Source organism: Typopeltis vanoorti, chromosome 6 (genome assembly GCF_054136105.1).
Source record: "Typopeltis vanoorti isolate ZY-2024b chromosome 6, IOZ_Tvanoo_1.0, whole genome shotgun sequence".
Taxonomy (NCBI): domain Eukaryota; kingdom Metazoa; phylum Arthropoda; class Arachnida; order Uropygi; family Thelyphonidae; genus Typopeltis; species Typopeltis vanoorti.
The window spans coordinates 144,039,588-144,057,213 of record NC_143554.1 but is presented as its reverse complement, the minus strand read 5'-3'; the positions used below and the strand labels follow the sequence as shown (position 1 = coordinate 144,057,213).

Below are 17,626 nucleotides of genomic sequence, written 5' to 3'. Positions count from 1 at the left end.
CTTTTTGGTAATATCATCAAAAGTACTTTTCCCACATGACACTTTGGAGATATTTTTCTATAATTTTTGCAGTCCATTTGTTTCCTTTTTGTGAAGGGTATTAGGACTGATCTTTACCATTACTTTGGTGTTTTGCTTTCCTCCATTACCTTGCTACATAACCGGCGCAGTTCATCTATTATCACCTATCCACAATGTTTCAACATCTCTCAAGTGATCTCATCATTTCTAGGGCTTTTATAATTTTTCAGATGTATTTCTTCCTTTCCAATCTCATCTCTCACTATATGTATCTTCCTGAAAATATTTGGTGGTAATATTTTCTTCAATTCATCAATTAACCTCTTTCGGATCTCAGCATCTCCCCCTGCCGTATACAACTCTGAGCAGTTCATCTTTCTCCTATCTCTTCTTATTCAAGATTTCACCATTTTCATTACTTATGGCTCTCAGATTCGGACTCCATTTCTTGGTGATGTTTCTGATCATGTTGTAGACTTCACTTGTTCTTTATTCACCAAAACACTTATTAATAACCTCTCACTGTTCCACTAACCAACTTGATTTGTCTTATAGCAGCCATTATCACTTCACTGCATTTTGTTCTATAGTGTTGTTACATTTCCACCGAAATCTCTCTCTCTCTCTCTCTCTCTCTCTCCCTCCTGATATTTAAAGCTCTTTTCTTCTTGAATTATCTTTAATGCTTCCTGTGAGATCCACCACTTCTTTGGCTTTTGTCTTTGGGACTGATTGTTCCACGTTTTCCTAGATTATAGACACCACTCTGTTGTTTCTATCCTCTAGTTCAGTAATGGATTTCAGTGATTCTACTTTCCTATACACCTTCCTTGTAATTAACTCGCTCAGCTTTCTCATGACCCACTGCTTCTTCCTTTACTTGTCGCCTTAGTTTCAACTTGATATTGGCAATCATTAAGCTATGATTCCGTCCCATTTCCTACTAGAAACGTTAGACGCTTCTAAAATTGAATATTTCTTGGATTCATCGTTCCTCCTTATTGAAAATTTAACTTTTTTGACCAAATATTCTCTCATTAACTAATATCATCCAATACAACCAATTTAATGATTTTTTTATATACGAAGCTAGTAGCAGTACACCTGTTTTGCCAGTTGACATGCATTGATGAACAGTTTTGTGGACATTGGTAACTTCAACCGATTTATCATTGAAATCAGTGTGTAAGTCGAAGCACTCTTCACATTTAATATCTTAATCACATTTAATCGCTTAAAGGAAGAGAAAGCAAAAATGGTAAATACCTATCACGAGGTCCTTCCCTTTCCTCATTTATTTTATCTTCAAATAAAATAAAATCTGTGAGTTTAGATCTGCGTACAATAATATAGTCTTAAACACAATTCTATGAACATTCATTTTACTTAAATTTTTATTTAAACAAAATTTAATACTACAGGATGTGGAAAATGATTTCTCAGCGTAATGTTTATTTGTAACCCAGTATATTGAACTTTAATGAAATTCGAAAATAAAGGAATGAAGGTGTATGGATAAGTTTTTAATTCTAGCTTTTACATTTTAAAATAATAAAAAAAGTATATCCATTTGAATGTAATATAAACATTTCATACAGATAATAATTTTAAACATGCTGAGAGAATTAACCATCGAACTTACACTAATTTCGTAATTTTACTTTGGTAAAAAATGTTCACTGTTGCGAATTTATTCACAAGTAGAAGGCCATGAAATTTTGAATATTTGAATTGAGGAAGAAGAGACAAAATAACTAATATAATTTCATTTTTTATTAATTAGACTGTAGATAATAGCGCCACAGTGGGAAATACAATGTAATATTCAATTCATTCTTGCTTATTTTATCTGAAGCATTAAATCCTTGTCTTATCGCTTCCCATAATTCCTTGTTCATTGAATTCTTCTTAGGAAGTGTCAGTAAAATTACAATAATCTCCAGGACTCACTTCTGAATGGCAAGTATAATCGCAAAAAGAGTAGCAACACAAATCGCCTCGTTTGCATCCATTGCTGCAATAATTTTTTGGTGGTAGGAAGCAAAGATACCCTGGACATCCCTTGCAAGTGTCTGAAAGGAAAGAAGAAATTATTGACAAAGTAATAAAATGCAAAATGTGTTTCCTAATATGTGTAAAATCTTTTCAGCTTGAAAATTAATTCCGTGAACTTATGAAGAGCAATGAATACAGACCTATGTGAGTATCTGCTGGAAACCAGATAAAGGAAACCAGAATGTAAATAACAGAATGTTACCAAAGAATTAAAAAAATAAAGAAGAATTTCAAATAACGCCAACGTTGGCAAAAATAAGGAAGGATTATTGAAGGACTTAACTGGACTTGGTAAACATACATTTCATTGCTTAAAGAAGGGCGTATCTTAGACTATCTAATTATAAGTCTGCAGATTTAATATGCTGTAGATCTTCATAATTTCGTTGGCTGGATTATCATAAAAAATTTCAAATGAAAACGGAACCTTCCTATTTCGTTAATATTTATGTAAGCAATATGATGATAATGACTTTTTAAAACCTATTGTTTATGAAGAATTCAACGGTATTACGTTAAAATATAAATGAAAAGCATGCTTGACATTATGCGAAATTTCATGAATATGGCCCTGCGGTCTTAGTGTATTATATTTGTTAATTGTATATTTTTCTGTATTGCGAGACGCCATCACATCTACATATGAGAGACAGGTTTGCTCACCCACGGGTTTCTAATCAAAATAAATCGTTTATATCAACGATTTATACTGAAGGAAAGATAAAGGAAGACAGAATGTAATTAATAGAATGTTACCTGAGAATTAAAACAATAAAGAAAGATTTCAAATACCGCTAACTTTGACAAAGATAAAGAGGAATATTCAATAGGATTCAGCAACTAATGAATACGCAATAAAGAAATAAATAAATAAAAATTTAAACCTTCAAAGGGCTCCTAGCTGGATCAGAATTAGTAATCGAAGAAAGTGATAAAACAAGGAATAGAAGAAGAAATAATAGAAGAAATATGAACTAATACATTATACGAACTCCGTTATATTAGTTCATATGAACTAATATGAATTCCGACACTCGGCGAAGTGTATATAATTCGTAAATCCAAAAATAAAGTATGGAGTTTAGAAAGATTCTATATGCACATCAGTTGATAGTCAAAATTTAAAAACTGATACGCATAATAGAATAATGGAGGATGGTAATTATATACGCATACGTGGCGATAAGGATAACATAATTTGTCTCAACAATTCATTAAATATTTCTGCAGGATATTACACGAATTGCATCCGCTGCATAGTGAATGGTCACTCGTCACACATGAGTCAAAATCGGAGAAGTTAGTAATGTTGAGTGATCAAGTTTGGACAGAAAATTTCGACGAAAGAGTAAATATTGACATAGGTATTGAAAATTATAAAAAAAATGCAGAGCATTTTTGTTTACGTTAAAGTAGCGGTCTGTTAATAATGAATTGTACATTCTTGTAAAATTCTATATTTGAAAATTGTACTTACCAGGAAAGTAGCAGTAAGTACTTCCTGAGCATCCTGTGCAGCACGTTTCTCCTTTACGGCAATCATCGGCTTCAGTGCATCCATTTAATGGCGTGTCACTACCCAGAGTGCAATTTAGTTCTGGACATGCTGTATTAAGAAATAATTGTTTTCGAATTAATGTTATATTTCAGTACAATCGTCAGAAAACAGAGCATAATGTAGACGTTAAAAATAAAAATTTTTGCTTATTTATCTTGTTCTTAATCTTAATTGAAATTGATAGGTTTTTAATAATAATAATATTGTTATTATTATGTTAACTTAGTGAGAAATTATTTTGTACAAAAGCATAGTTAATTGCATAGTTTTTCATAAATACAAAAAGATTTACTTACCACACCCTGTATCTCCATTAGTTATTATAGCAATATTAATGAGAACCAACATCCAAATTACTATTCTTTGCATCTTTAGCTGAAATGACATCACATGCACTAAGGTGAATTATATTTTTATTACTCTCGTAAAATTGCCGTCACATTTTTGAATACCTACATATTTTAGTAATAAACCTTCATCACTGTAATAAACCTACATCAATATTTTAAAAATTACATTAGCTGAATACTTTTGGAAATTTAAAATATAATGTCATCCTTATAATCTTATAAGGACTGGCTTAAAGGGACAAAGCAAGAATGCTTTTCATCTTCCCCGTTATCTGTAGAGGACAGTGTAGGAATAAGGTGTTATTGGGCTATTAAAGCTCTGATCATGGCAGGAGGATAACAGCAATAGCCGAGCCTCAGTTAGAACTTCATTGGCTACGGCATTGCCATCCATTACCCTCCAAGGGTCTCGATGTCCGATTAGCAACATTTATTGGTGTCTAAAGAATTTCACCGTTTCTTTATCGTCATAAACGTCAATGTGTATTAAGACTATAAACAAAAATGCTATCATAGATATAACGTTTTTCATTCATTTAGATAGCTTTCTATGTATTATTTTTTTCCCTTCTAATGTATCTATACCTACAACCCTGTTTTAATTCTCGTAAACATAAAAATTTAAGAGCTAGGTGTTAATAAAACCATTTCAACATTCAATGTTCCAACTCAGTTCACTGAGAAACAGTGTACAGTTAGTAATATTATAAAATATATAGCAAACGTCGTTTTTAAAAGAGAATTTAAGGAAAATTAAACTTTTTATTATAAGGAACATTGCAAATTAAATATAATCATATTTACGAGAGTACATAATTTCTTATTTATAAGTTTTATTTTTATAACTGAAGTATTTCAAAACAGCTTTTGTGTTCAAAATGATTTCGTAGTTAATTGAAAAGCCCTTCCTTCAAACATTCTAAAATTGCAGCGAATACGGAATAAGTGCCGTCGGATGATAAGAATCGCCCGATGGTTTATTAGAAACACTCGGATCACCAGAATCCATACATCTCTTCACTCCTTCATGAACTAGCTGAAAAGTTATTAAAGACAAGCACGCACCTAAACCCACTAATCAGACAAGCTGCCAACTAAAATGAATCCGAACGCTGCATACACAAAAGACAATCCTGCTCACAGCTAACTCCACAGCCCCTAAGGGAGAGAGTAATGCTCACAATCCCCCCATCCCCCTTAAGTTTCCTTACACAGATAAATGAGAACATGAAAAGCATATTTGCTTCACCCATTTGCCAATAACGTTGTTTTTGTTGTTGTTGTGTTGTTGTTTTCTATCAACTCTGACTTTGACGATGTGCCTACTCAAAGTAAATAAATAAATAAGAATATAATATAATAGTATGAATAGTAATTATAATGCTAATAATATCTGAAAATAAAAAAATAACAACGTCATTTTCTTCATAATAACTGTGTATTATAAATATATACAGGTCACTTTTAATGCTTAAAAGATAATTATGAAATTAAAACTTCGTTTCCTATGGCACCACTTTAACTAGACAGTTCCTAAAATAGCAAATTGTGACACAATTACAAAACATTATTAGTTGTTTGTTATCTTCCATCATTGTAGTAAGAAAATTTAAATATTTTGGCATCTGCGCCTAAAGCATATCGCAAATTATTAAGATTTATTTAATAACATCACAAAATAAACAAACTAGTCTAAAAATAAATATATCCTTTGAAAAACTACTCAAGCTGTCAAATTTACTTAACTGTAAGCAAATAGTGAATCCTAAGTGTGGCAAAACATTCCGTGAAATATTCTCTAATTATTCAAATAGGTCCAATTGTCGACATCATTATTGCTGGATTGACCAGTTTAAATTGTATCCGAATGTCGAATGTTATAAGACAGAATAAATTAAAACACTTCAGGAATAATCGTGAGAAAAATTCTTACCGTTAACTTCAATTTGGAACGAAAGCTTTTTCTGTAAAGAATGATCAACTAAAATGAATCCCGTTTAAAATAGTGTTTCTAATTCCACTACACAAGAACACATTTACACCTGGAAAGCATTTAATAAAGAGAGAGAGAGAGAGAGAGAAAGAATTACATCCAATCTCTGCAATACATTTAATTAATCACATGTTACTTGTTGCTTCACAGTTGACTCATCGTTTAACTCCCACAAAAAAGGCCTATATTTTTATCTAAATTTGGAATGTCCACAACTTGTTTTATCGCAAAATATAAATGATACGAAAGTTCAAGACTAATTTCTGATAACCTTTTACTGATTCACTGTATTATTCTTAAATGTATGAGGTTTAAGCAGCTGAATGCGAATTGTTATAACGAGCGATCGTAGCTCGCTTTAATACGTCATATTGATGATTCACATTCACTTCAAGTATTACACTTGTGGAGAGTGAAGGGCCACGTATCCTTGTGCTAGCTTACCGATACATTCCTATAATTACGAAACATGAACTGTTTTTTGCGACATGAAATTTAGCAATTGAAACAAAATGGCAGAAGTTGTGTGAAATATTCCCCCCCCCCCTCCAACTCCCCACACTCCTTTATTTATGCGAGGTGAAAACCAGATAATGAACTATTTTTGACAGTTGAAAAAGTTCCTCTTAGTCCCTTTATTGGAATTAATATGCAGAAATCCATGCACGTCCTCTGTCTCTCTGTCTCTGGGTCTCTCTCTCTCTCTCTCTCTCTCTCTCTCTCTCTCTCTCACACACACACACACACACACACACACACACACACACACACACACACACACACACACACACACACACACACACACACACACACACACAAACAAAATTTCAGCATTTTTAAACAGAAAATGATTCAAAGAATACATATATACGGAGATATCAAAAAAACTAACTTATTTGCATCATTCTCTTCTTTAGGTTTTCTGTAATATGTGTGAATGAAATATTATGAATGGAAAGGAAGATTAAGTGATTCGATTTATTAATTTAATCAAACTTGGCATATTGTCTAAACGAAGAACTTTTCATTCCAAACGGATATCTTTCCTACATTTTAATGAAGAGAAGAAACAAAAGTATAACACAGTTAAAAACCACTTCGATTTCAGAGGACAAACATTAGGTCAAAGTGATCCCTCTGCAAGTATTTCAACAGACTTTATTCTATGTGGAACTTTTTCTCCATTCATTGAATTCCACTAAAATAATAAGTAAATGCAATAATTCCATTCAGATCCCTAAATAGGGTAAGCAGAACGTTTCAGCGAGAGCAGTGCAAACTGCTCGACTTAAGAATCATCAACCGACGAGTTCTGTAGTATTTTTCAAAGTGGACTTTCAGACTGATACATCCTACACAAAAATTTAATAGTCAATTAAATGATGTTGATTATTATTACTTATTTATTTGACAATAATTCATTAGTTATTATATTACACTTATTTATAGTTATGCTCCTAATTAAAAACTTAAAGGATGTAATTTTGTTTGAATTAATAACTAATTTGTAAATTAACAACGAGTACCGTGTGATGCAATATTTAATTCTGTATCTAAATAAATTATTCTAAATTATTCGTAAATCAGAAAAATAGTATAAATGTTATTGTTTTATAAAGTATGGAATTAAAAGATGGATGCTTTCAATTATAAACCTGCAATCACGCGTTATGCAGCAAACTTTATTGTATAAAGCGATGTAATTGACACAGAATACGTGTTATGAAAAGTGAGGAAACACCGGTCTAGTCCATTGTTCTTCTGTGCCACTGTCAGGACCATCGCCAAAAAAAAAAAAAAAAAAAAAAATGTAAATATCTTTTAACATGGAGGCTGTTGTAAAATCCCCTAGTACAGATTTTCACTTTCTCTTTAAACGGAAACGTCTAGACAACAGAGATAAGTATTGAATCATTCCTGTAAAAAATGCACTCTGCATCTAACACAGGAACTCCCTTAAGCTGCAGAGTAACTGCAGAAGTTCACAATTAATATAATCGATATCACTTTTTTTGAGGCATTTGTTCAGTTTCACTGCACAGTTAATGCAAAAAAAGTACAAAGTTTTCTTCTTTTAAGAAATCATTCTTGTTTTATTTGTGTTACTCAGTTTTTTTTTTTTAAAAAGAAATCCGTGTTTTTATTTCGTTTGGATGTCATTCTTGCATAGATCCTACATTATCTCAGTCCATTTTGGACTGAGATAGAACTAGGTTTGGATCTCGCCTAAGAATCAAAGGACTGTGATCAGGGATTTCAGGGCTGTTCAATTAAAGAATTGCAAGGACTTATCTCCGAACAGACGAAGGCATCATACAATCCTGAAAAGTTCGCAGGCCTTATGTGCTTGTAGTTGCTGCTTCTTCTGCTTCTGATTATTATTATTATTATTATTATTATTATTATTATTATTATTATTATTATTATTATTATAGTAATCTCGATTTAAGAATCCTAAACACACGAATTGTGTAGTATTTTTCCAAGTGAAGTTTTCGGGAGATCGGACATCCCACACATAAATTTATAATAATAATATTATTATTAAACTAAATTTAATGTGTGCAGCAATTGACCAAACCATTTAATGAAGCCTGTCCCCGATCAATATCTCATCGAACTATGTGCTGGGAATTGAAGAAGGGCGACAGTCGTACACCTATATAGAATTTCCTGATTTGTGGAGGCAAAGAACTGGAACTTTCATCTGCTGTGGTGTCAAGAACACCAGATGGAGGGTATTGACACACCAGAACACGCAGGAACACCGATGCCAATCCAGTCATTCCAGCAATCTTGACCCTTTATCCAGCAGGTGATGATTGTTTCATGGACTATAATGCTACTGTCCATCGGGCTGAACAGTTTTTCAGCGAGCATGAAAGAAACTTCCACCATGTTCCTTGGCCACAACAAAGCCTGGATCTGAACTCTATTGAGAATTATGGGACAGATTAGAGAAACAGTTCCTGGAGCAATGTCTTCTGTCAAATTTTTATTTATTTTTTCGTATGGAGTTTCCTCCCTTTTTCTCGCCCATTCATATTGGGGCGAGTTGAGCCCCCTCATTGGGGGGTGGGTTAAGTATTTATGGCTGTAGATCCGTGTGTGATCACGAGGCCGGTTTGCCTGCTTGCAGGATGAAAAACGCCAGATTAAATGGCTGGAAAAACCCTACTGCACGCGCCCAAGACCGGCTAACTTGGCTATGGCTGATGAAGATCCTCAAATTCCTCACGTCTTCGACGGGAATCGAGCCTGGGCTGTCCGCTGTACTCTTGGTATGTTGTAGACGTAGATACGATCAAGCACCTTGTAGAATATCTGTGCCAAACTGCATATGTGCTGTAATTGTGGCTAAAGTAAGTCCAACGGTATTAAATAAAATTTCCGAATTCATTGGACAGTATTTGTATGTACTCAAATACGAATTAATAAATATTTTATTTTATGAAAAAATTGCTGAGAATTAGCAAAAAATAAAAGAAAATTTGATTGTGAGGCCCATATGTGGGCTATCAAATAAAAAGTTCAATTTTTAATGAAAGATTCTCTTGATAGGATTATAAAGAAGAAGCAAATCCATTTATTATTTCTCGTGCAGATTACGCAAGGTTTTGAAAAATTTGATAATTTATTTATCAAAATAAATTTTGGTAAGTAGATTATCAAAATGTATTGACTGTGGTTCTTCCGATTAGACATGCTACTTTTTATGTACCTATACATAAATGGTAATATTTGTTTACTTTTTAAGCATTCGTTCGTTTATTTTATCCACTCAAATCCATTGTTGTTTAGACTACCTTGATCCTAAACTGAATTGAGGAAAGTAAGAGCATGGGACCAATTTTGTTCTATACTCACCTCTCTAAAATATCTCTCAACATGTATTCACGCTAAGCCTCTTTAGGGGCATTAATCATGTGTGAATTTAGATCTGTGTTCATTATTAAACGCAATTCGGTAAAAATGTATTTCACTTTATTTTTGTATTAAAGAAAATTGAATACTGCAGGGAGTGAAAGTGTTTTTTCAGCGTAATCTTTGTAATACTTTATTTAATAATAAAATAAATGAATAAATATGTATGAATATGGCATTTATTCTAGTTGGCGCATTTCAATATAATAAGAACGATCTCAGAGGAAGATATTTCAGAGAGTTAATTTTAAACTTGCTCAAAGAATTACCTACGGATCTTAAAAACAAATATTGCAATTTTCCAGCGACTCCATGTAAAAATATTTTGGCTACTGCAACTTTATTCACGACTATTTTTAAATATATTCATTAAATAAGAAGAGACACAAAAATTTACACGTGTTTTAATTAGGCCTGCAGAACAACTGCGCCACTGAAAGCTATACAATCACATTCAATTCATGTTTGCTTATATTATTTGAGACATTTAATCCTTTTTAATCAATTTCCAAAATTGTAAATTAAATTCTACGCTTCTTAGGAAGCATCAGAACAATTACGATACTCTCCAGGACTAACTTCTGAATGGCAAGAAAAATCGCAATCAGAGTAGCAACACAACTCGCCTCGTGTGCATCCATTGCTGCAATAATTTTGTGGTGGTAGTGCTCTGCAGACATCTGACTCTGGACATACCTTGCATATTCCTGAAAGAAAATAAAAAATATTGGAAGGATAATAAAATACAAACCGTGTTTTCTAATATGAGTAAAATGTTTTCAGATTGGAAATTATTTCTGTCAATTTTTGATAATGAATGATATAAACCTCTCTCTGAGTGTGTGTGTGTGTGTGTGTGTGTGTGTGTGTGTGTGTGTGTGTGTGTGTGTGTGTGTGTGTGTGTGTGTGTGTGTGTGTGTGTGTGTGTGTGTGTGTTTATTGAAGGACTTAATTGGAATTGTTAAAGCTTCAGTTCTATTCTTACAGCAGGGTTTATCTGGGATTATCTAACTCAAAGTCCGCAGTATTAATGTGCTGTAGATGTTTAGAAGTTCGTTGGTGGGATTATCATAAAAAAATCACACATTGAATAAAGCAACCTTCTTATTTCGTTAATATTTATGCCAGGAGTATGACGATAATGTCTTTTTAAAATCCATTAAATATATCGAATTCAAGGATATTACGTTAAAATGTAAATGAAAAGCATGTGGTGCGTTGTGCGAAATCGCCTGATTATGGCAATGAGGTTATAGTGTATTAACTGTCCGCGCGGTTAGCCTAGTGGCTGTGCGCTTCGCAACCATATGACTGGGGAAGGAGTGTCCCAGATTCGATTCCTGTCGAAGACGTGAGGAATTTGAGGATCTTCCTCAGGCATAGCCAAGTTAGCAGATCTTGGGAGCAGGCAGTAGGGTTTTTCCAGCCAGTTTATCTGGCGTTTTTCATCCCGCATGCAGACAAACTGGCCTCGTGATCACACACAAAACTACAACCATAAATACTTAACCCCCACATGAGGGGCTCAACTCCATAGAAATGGACTGATCTTATCCATTTCTTTGGTGTTTTGCTTTCCTCCTTTACCTTGCTACATAACCGGCGGCGCAGTTCATCTATTATCACTTCTCCACCATGATTCAACATCTCCCAAGTGATCTCATCATTCCTAGGGCGTTTATAGTTTTTCAGATGTTTTTCTTCCTTTCCAATCTCATCTCTCACCATATGCATGTTCCACTGTGTCTGATGGTGATATTTTCTTCATTTCATCAATTAACCTCTTTTGGATCTCAGCATCTCCCCCTGTCGTATACAACTCTGAGCAGTTCATCTTTCTCCTATCTCTTCTGTGTTCAGGATTTCACCATTTTCATTACTTATGCCTCTCAGATTTGGACTCCATTTTTGGTGATGTTTCTGATCATGTTGTAGACTTCACTTGTTCTATATTCACCAAAACACTTATTAATAACCTCTCACTGTTCCTCTAACCAATTTGATTTGTCTTATAGCAGCCATCATCACTTCACTGCATTTTGTTGTATAATGTTGTTCCATTTCCACCGAAATCTCTCTCTCTCTCCTGATCTTTAAAGCTCTTTTTTTCTTGAATTATCTTTAATGCGTCCTGTGAGATCCACCACTTCTTTGGCTTTGGTCTTTGGGACTGATTGTTCCACGTTTTCCTAGATTATAGTCACCACTCTGTTGTTTCTATCCTCTAGTTCCGTAATGGATTTCAGTGATTCTACGAGACTTTCCTATACACCTTCCTTGTAATTAACTCGCTCAGCATTCTCATGACCCACTGCTTCTTCCTTTACTTGTCGCTTGAGTTTCAACTTGATATTGGCAATCATTAAGCTATGATTCCGTCCCATGTCCTACTAGAAACGTTAGACGCTTCTAAAATTGAATATATCTTGGATTCATGGTTCCTCCTTATTGATAATTTAACTTTTTTGACCAAATATTCTTTCATTAACTAATATCATCCAATACAACCAGTTTAATGATTTTTTTTTATAAACGAAGCTAGTAGCAGTACACCTGTTTTGCCCAGTTGACATGCATTGATGAACAGTTTTGTGGACATTGGAAACTTCAACCAATTTATCATTGAAATCAGTGCGCAAGTCGAAGCACTCTTCACATTTAATATCTTAATCACATTTAATCGCTTAAAGGAAGAGAAAGCAAAAATGGTAATTACCTATCACGAGGTCCTTCCCTTTTCTCATTTATTTTATCTTCAAATAAAATAAAATGTGTGAGTTTATATCTGCATATAATACTATAGTATTAAACACAATTCTATGAAAATTCATTTTACTTACATTTTTATTTAAACAAATTTGAATACTACAGGATGTGGAAAACGATTTCTGAGCGTAATGTTTATTTGTAACCCAGTATATTGAACTTTACTGAAATTCGAAAACAAAGGAATGAAGGTGTATGGATAAGTTTTTAATTCTAGCTTTTACATTTTACAATAATAAAAAAAGTATACTCATGTGAATGTAATATAAACATTTCATACAGATAATAATTTTAAACATGCTGAGAGAATTAACCATCGAACTTACGCAAATTTCGTAATTTTTCTTTGGTAAAAATAAGTTCACTGTTGCGAATTTATTCACAAGTAGAAGGCCATGAAATTTTGAATATTTGAATTGAGGAAGAAGAGATAAAATAACTAATATAATTTCATTTTTTATTAATTAGACTGTAGATAATAGCGCCACAGTGGGAAATACAATGTAATATTCAATTCATTCTTGCTTATTTTATCTGAAGCATTAAATCCTTGTCTTATCGCTTCCCATAATTCCTTGTTCATTGAATTCTCTTCTTCTTAGGAAGTGTCAGTATCATTACAATAATCTCCAGGACTGACTTCTGAATGGCACGTATAATCGCAAATAGAGTAGCAACACAAATCGCCTCGTGTGCATCCATTGCTGCAATAATTTTTTGGTGGTACTATGCAAAGATACCCTGGACATCCCTTGCAAGTGCCTGAAAGGAAAGAAGAAATTATTCGCAAAGTAATAAAATGCAAAATGTGTTTCCTAATATGTGCAATATCTTTTCAGCTTGAAAATTAATTCTGTGAACTTATGATGAGCAATGAATAGAGACCTATGTGAGTATGCTGCTGGAAACCAGATAAAGGAAACCAGAATGTAATTAACATAATGTTACCTGAGAATTAAAACAATAAAGAAGAATTTCAAATACCGTCAACGTTGGCAAAGATAAGGTGGGATTATTGAAGGACTTAACGGGACTTGGTAAAGATACATGTCATTGGTTAAAGAAGGGCATATCTTAGGCTATCTAACTGTAAGACTGCAGATTTAATATGCTGTAGATCTTCATAATTTCGTTGGTTGGATTATAATAAAAAATCACAAATGAAAATGGAACCTTCTTATTTTGTTAATATTTTTGTCAGCAATATCATGATAATGTCTTTTTAAAATCCATTGTGTATGAAGAATTCAACTGCATTACGTTAAAATCTAAATGAAAAGCATGCACGATATTATGTCAAATTTCATGAGTATAGCCCTGAGGCCTTATTGTATTAAATCTGTTAATTGTATATTTTTCTGTATTGCGAGACGCCATCACATCCACATAAAAGACTGGTTTGCTCACTCACGGATTTCCAATCAAAATAAATCGTTTATATCAACGATGTTTACTGCAGGAAAGATAAAGGAAGCCAGAATATAATTAACAGAATGTTACCTGAGAATTAAAACAAAAAAGTACGATTTCAAATACCGCTAATGAATATGCAGTAAATAAATAAAAACTTAAACCTTCAAAGGGCTCCTAGCTGGATCAGAATTAGTAATCGAAGAAAGTGATAAAACAAGGAATAGAAGAAGAAATAATGGAAGAAATATGAACTAATCCATTAATTGAACTCCGTTATATTATTTCATATGAACTAATACGAATTCCGACACTTGACGAGGTGTATATAATTCGTAAATCCAAAAAAAAAGTATGGAGTTTAGAAAGATTCTATATGTACATCAGTTGATAGTCAAAATTTAAAAATTGATACGCATAATAGAATAATGGAGGATGGGAATTATATACGCATACGTGGGATAAGGATAACACGATTTATCTCAACAATTCATTAAATATTTGTGCAGGATATTACACGAATTGCATTCACTGCGTAGTGAATGGTCATTCCTCACACATGAGTCAAAATCACAGAAGTTAGTAATGTTGAGGGATCAAGTTTGGACAGAAAACTTCGACGAAAGAGTAAATATTGACATAGGTATTGAAAAATATAAAAAAATGCAGGGCATTTTCTTTTACGTTAAAGTAGGGGTCTGTTAATAATGAATTGTACATTCTTGTAAAATTCTATATTTGAAAATTGTACTTACCATCAAAGTAGCAGTAAGTACTTCCAGAGCATCCTGTGCAGCACGTTTCTCCTTTACGGCAATCGCCGTCTTCAGTGCATCCATTTAATGGCGTGTCACTACCCAGAGTGCAATTTAGTTCTGGACATGCTGTATTAAGAAATAATTGTTTTCGAATTAATGCTATATTTCAGTACAATCGTCAGAAAACAGACCATAATGTAGAGGTTAAAATTAAAATTTTTGCTTATTTATCTTGTTCTTCATTTTAATTGAAATTGATAGGCGAGGCACGTCAGTTGGGTCATTGGTACTGAACTGAAATGCGCTATTATTATTAAAGTAAATAATAATAATAATAATAATAATAATAATAATAATAATAAAATTATTATTATTATTATTATTATTATTATGTTAACTTAGTGAGAAATTATTTTATACAAAAGCATAGTTAAATTGCATAGTTTTTAATAAATACAAAAACACTTACTTACCACACCCTGTATCTCCATTAGTTATTATAGCAATATTAATGAGAGTCAACATCCAAGTTACTATTCTTTGCATCTTTAGCTGAAATAACATCACATGCAAAAAGGTGAATTATATTTTTATTATTCTCGTAAAATTGCCGAAACATTTTTGAATACCTACATGTTTTAGTAATAAACGTTCATCACTGTAATAAACCTACATCAATATTTTAAAAAATTACATTAGCTGAATACTTTTGGAAATTTAAAATATAATGTCTTCCTTATTATCTTATAAGGACTGGCTTAAAGGGGCGAAGCAAGAATGCTTTTCATCTTTCCCGTTATCTGTAGAGGTCAGTGTAGGGATAAGGTGTTATTGAGCTACTAAAGTTCTGATCATGGCAGGAGGATAACAGCAATAGCCGAGCCTCAGTTCGAACTTCATTAGCTACAGAATTGCCACCCATTACCCTCCTAGGGTATGTTAATCACGGAATCTCAAGGTCGATTAACTTCTTCAGTCTGCAAACCATAGTCCATAAAATCCTCATAACGACTGGTTTAAAGGTGCGAAGCAAGAATGCTTTACATCTTCCCCGTTATCTGTAGAGGAAAATGTAGCGATAAGGTGTTATTGAGCTATTAAAGCTCTGATCATGACAGGGGGATAACAGCAATAGCCGAGCCTGAGTTAGAACTTCATTGGCTACGGCATTGTCATCCATTACCCTCCAAGGGTTTTGGTGTCCGATTAGCAACATTTATTGGTGTCTAAAGAATTTCACTGTCTCTTTATCGTCATAAACTTCAATGTGCATTACAGATCATAAACAAAAATGCTATCATAGATATAACGTTTTTCATTCTTTTAGATAGCTTTCTATGTATTATTTTTTCACTTCTAATCCATCTATACCTACATCCCTGTTTTAATTCTCGTAAACATAAATATTTAACAGCTAGGTGTTAATAAAACCATTTCAACATTCAATGTTCCAACTCAGTTTACTGAGAAACAGTGTACAGTTAGTAATATTATAAAATATATAACAAACGTCGTTTTTAAAAAAGAATTTAAGGAAAATTAAACTTTTTATTATAAGGAACTTTGCAAAATAAATATAACCATATTTACGAGAGTACATAATTTCTTGTTTATAAGTTTTAATTGTATAACTGAACTATTTCAAAACACCTTTTGTTAAAAATGATTTCGTAGTTAATTGAAAAGCCCTTTCTTCAAACATTATGAAATTGTAGCGAATATGGAATAAGTGCCTGCGGATGATAAGAATCGCCCCATGGTTTATTAGAAACACTCGGATCACCAGAATCCATACATCTCTTCACTCCTTCATGAACTAGCTGAAAAGTTATTAAAGACAAGCACGCACCTAAACCCACTAATCAGACAAGCTGCCAACTAAAATGAATCCGAACGCTGCATACACAAAAGACAATCCTGCTCACAGCTAACTCCACAGCCCCTAAGGGAGAAAGTAATGCTCACAATCCCCCCATCCCCCTTAAGTTTCCTTACACAGATAAATGAGAACATGAAAAGCATATTTGCTTCACCCATTTGCCAATAACGTTGTTTTTGTTGTTGTTGTGTTGTTGTTTTCTATCAACTCTGACTTTGACGATGTGCCTACTCAAAGTAAATAAATAAATAAGAATATAATATAATAGTATGAATAGTAATTATAATGCTAATAATATCTGAAAATAAAAAAATAACAACGTCATTTTCTTCATAATAACTGTGTATTATAAATATATACAGGTCACTTTTAATGCTTAAAAGATAATTATGAAATTAAAACTTAGTCTAAAAATAAATATATCCTTTGAAAAACTACTCAAGCTGTCAAATTTACTTAACTGTAAGCAAATAGTGAATCCTAAGTGTGGCAAAACATTCCGTGAAATATTCTCTAATTATTCAAATAGGTCCAATTGTCGACATCATTATTGCTGGATTGACCAGTTTAAATTGTATCCGAATATCGAATATTATAAGACAGAATAACTTAAAACACTTCAGGAATAATCGTGAGAAAAATTCTTACCGTTAACTTCAATTTGGAACGAAAGCTTTTTCTGTAAAGAATGATCAACTAAAATGAATCCCGTTTAAAGCAGTGTTTCTAATTCCACTACAAAAGAACACATTTACACCTGGAAAGCATTTAATAAAGAGAGAGAGAGAGAGAGAGAGAGAGAGAGAGAGAGAGAGAATTACATCCAATCTCTGCAATACATTTAATTAATCACATGTTACTTGTTGCTTCACAGTTGACTCATCGCTTAACTCCCACAAAAAAGGCCTACAT

General features: G+C 32.9%; 2 protein-coding genes across 2 annotated transcripts; both read right to left on the bottom strand.

The window, feature by feature from the left end:
• Nucleotides 1-1,924: 1,924 nt before the first annotated feature.
• LOC150106013 (uncharacterized) lies at nt 1,925-4,003 on the bottom strand. Its single transcript, XM_090394616.1, has 3 exons — nt 3,931-4,003; nt 3,554-3,682; nt 1,925-2,093 (listed from the first exon to the last, which is right to left on the bottom strand). Exons 1-3 carry the CDS (start codon nt 4,001-4,003, stop codon nt 1,930-1,932), a joined length of 366 nt encoding a protein of 121 aa, XP_090250742.1. The 3' UTR covers nt 1,925-1,929.
• Nucleotides 4,004-13,164: 9,161 nt separating this feature from the next.
• LOC150106012 (uncharacterized) lies at nt 13,165-17,424 on the bottom strand. The gene is made up of 4 exons (XM_090393947.1): nt 17,363-17,424; nt 15,309-15,387; nt 14,833-14,961; nt 13,165-13,429 (listed from the first exon to the last, which is right to left on the bottom strand). Exons 2-4 carry the CDS (start codon nt 15,379-15,381, stop codon nt 13,266-13,268), a joined length of 366 nt encoding a protein of 121 aa, XP_090250073.1. The 5' UTR covers nt 15,382-15,387; nt 17,363-17,424; the 3' UTR covers nt 13,165-13,265.
• Nucleotides 17,425-17,626: the final 202 nt, after the last annotated feature.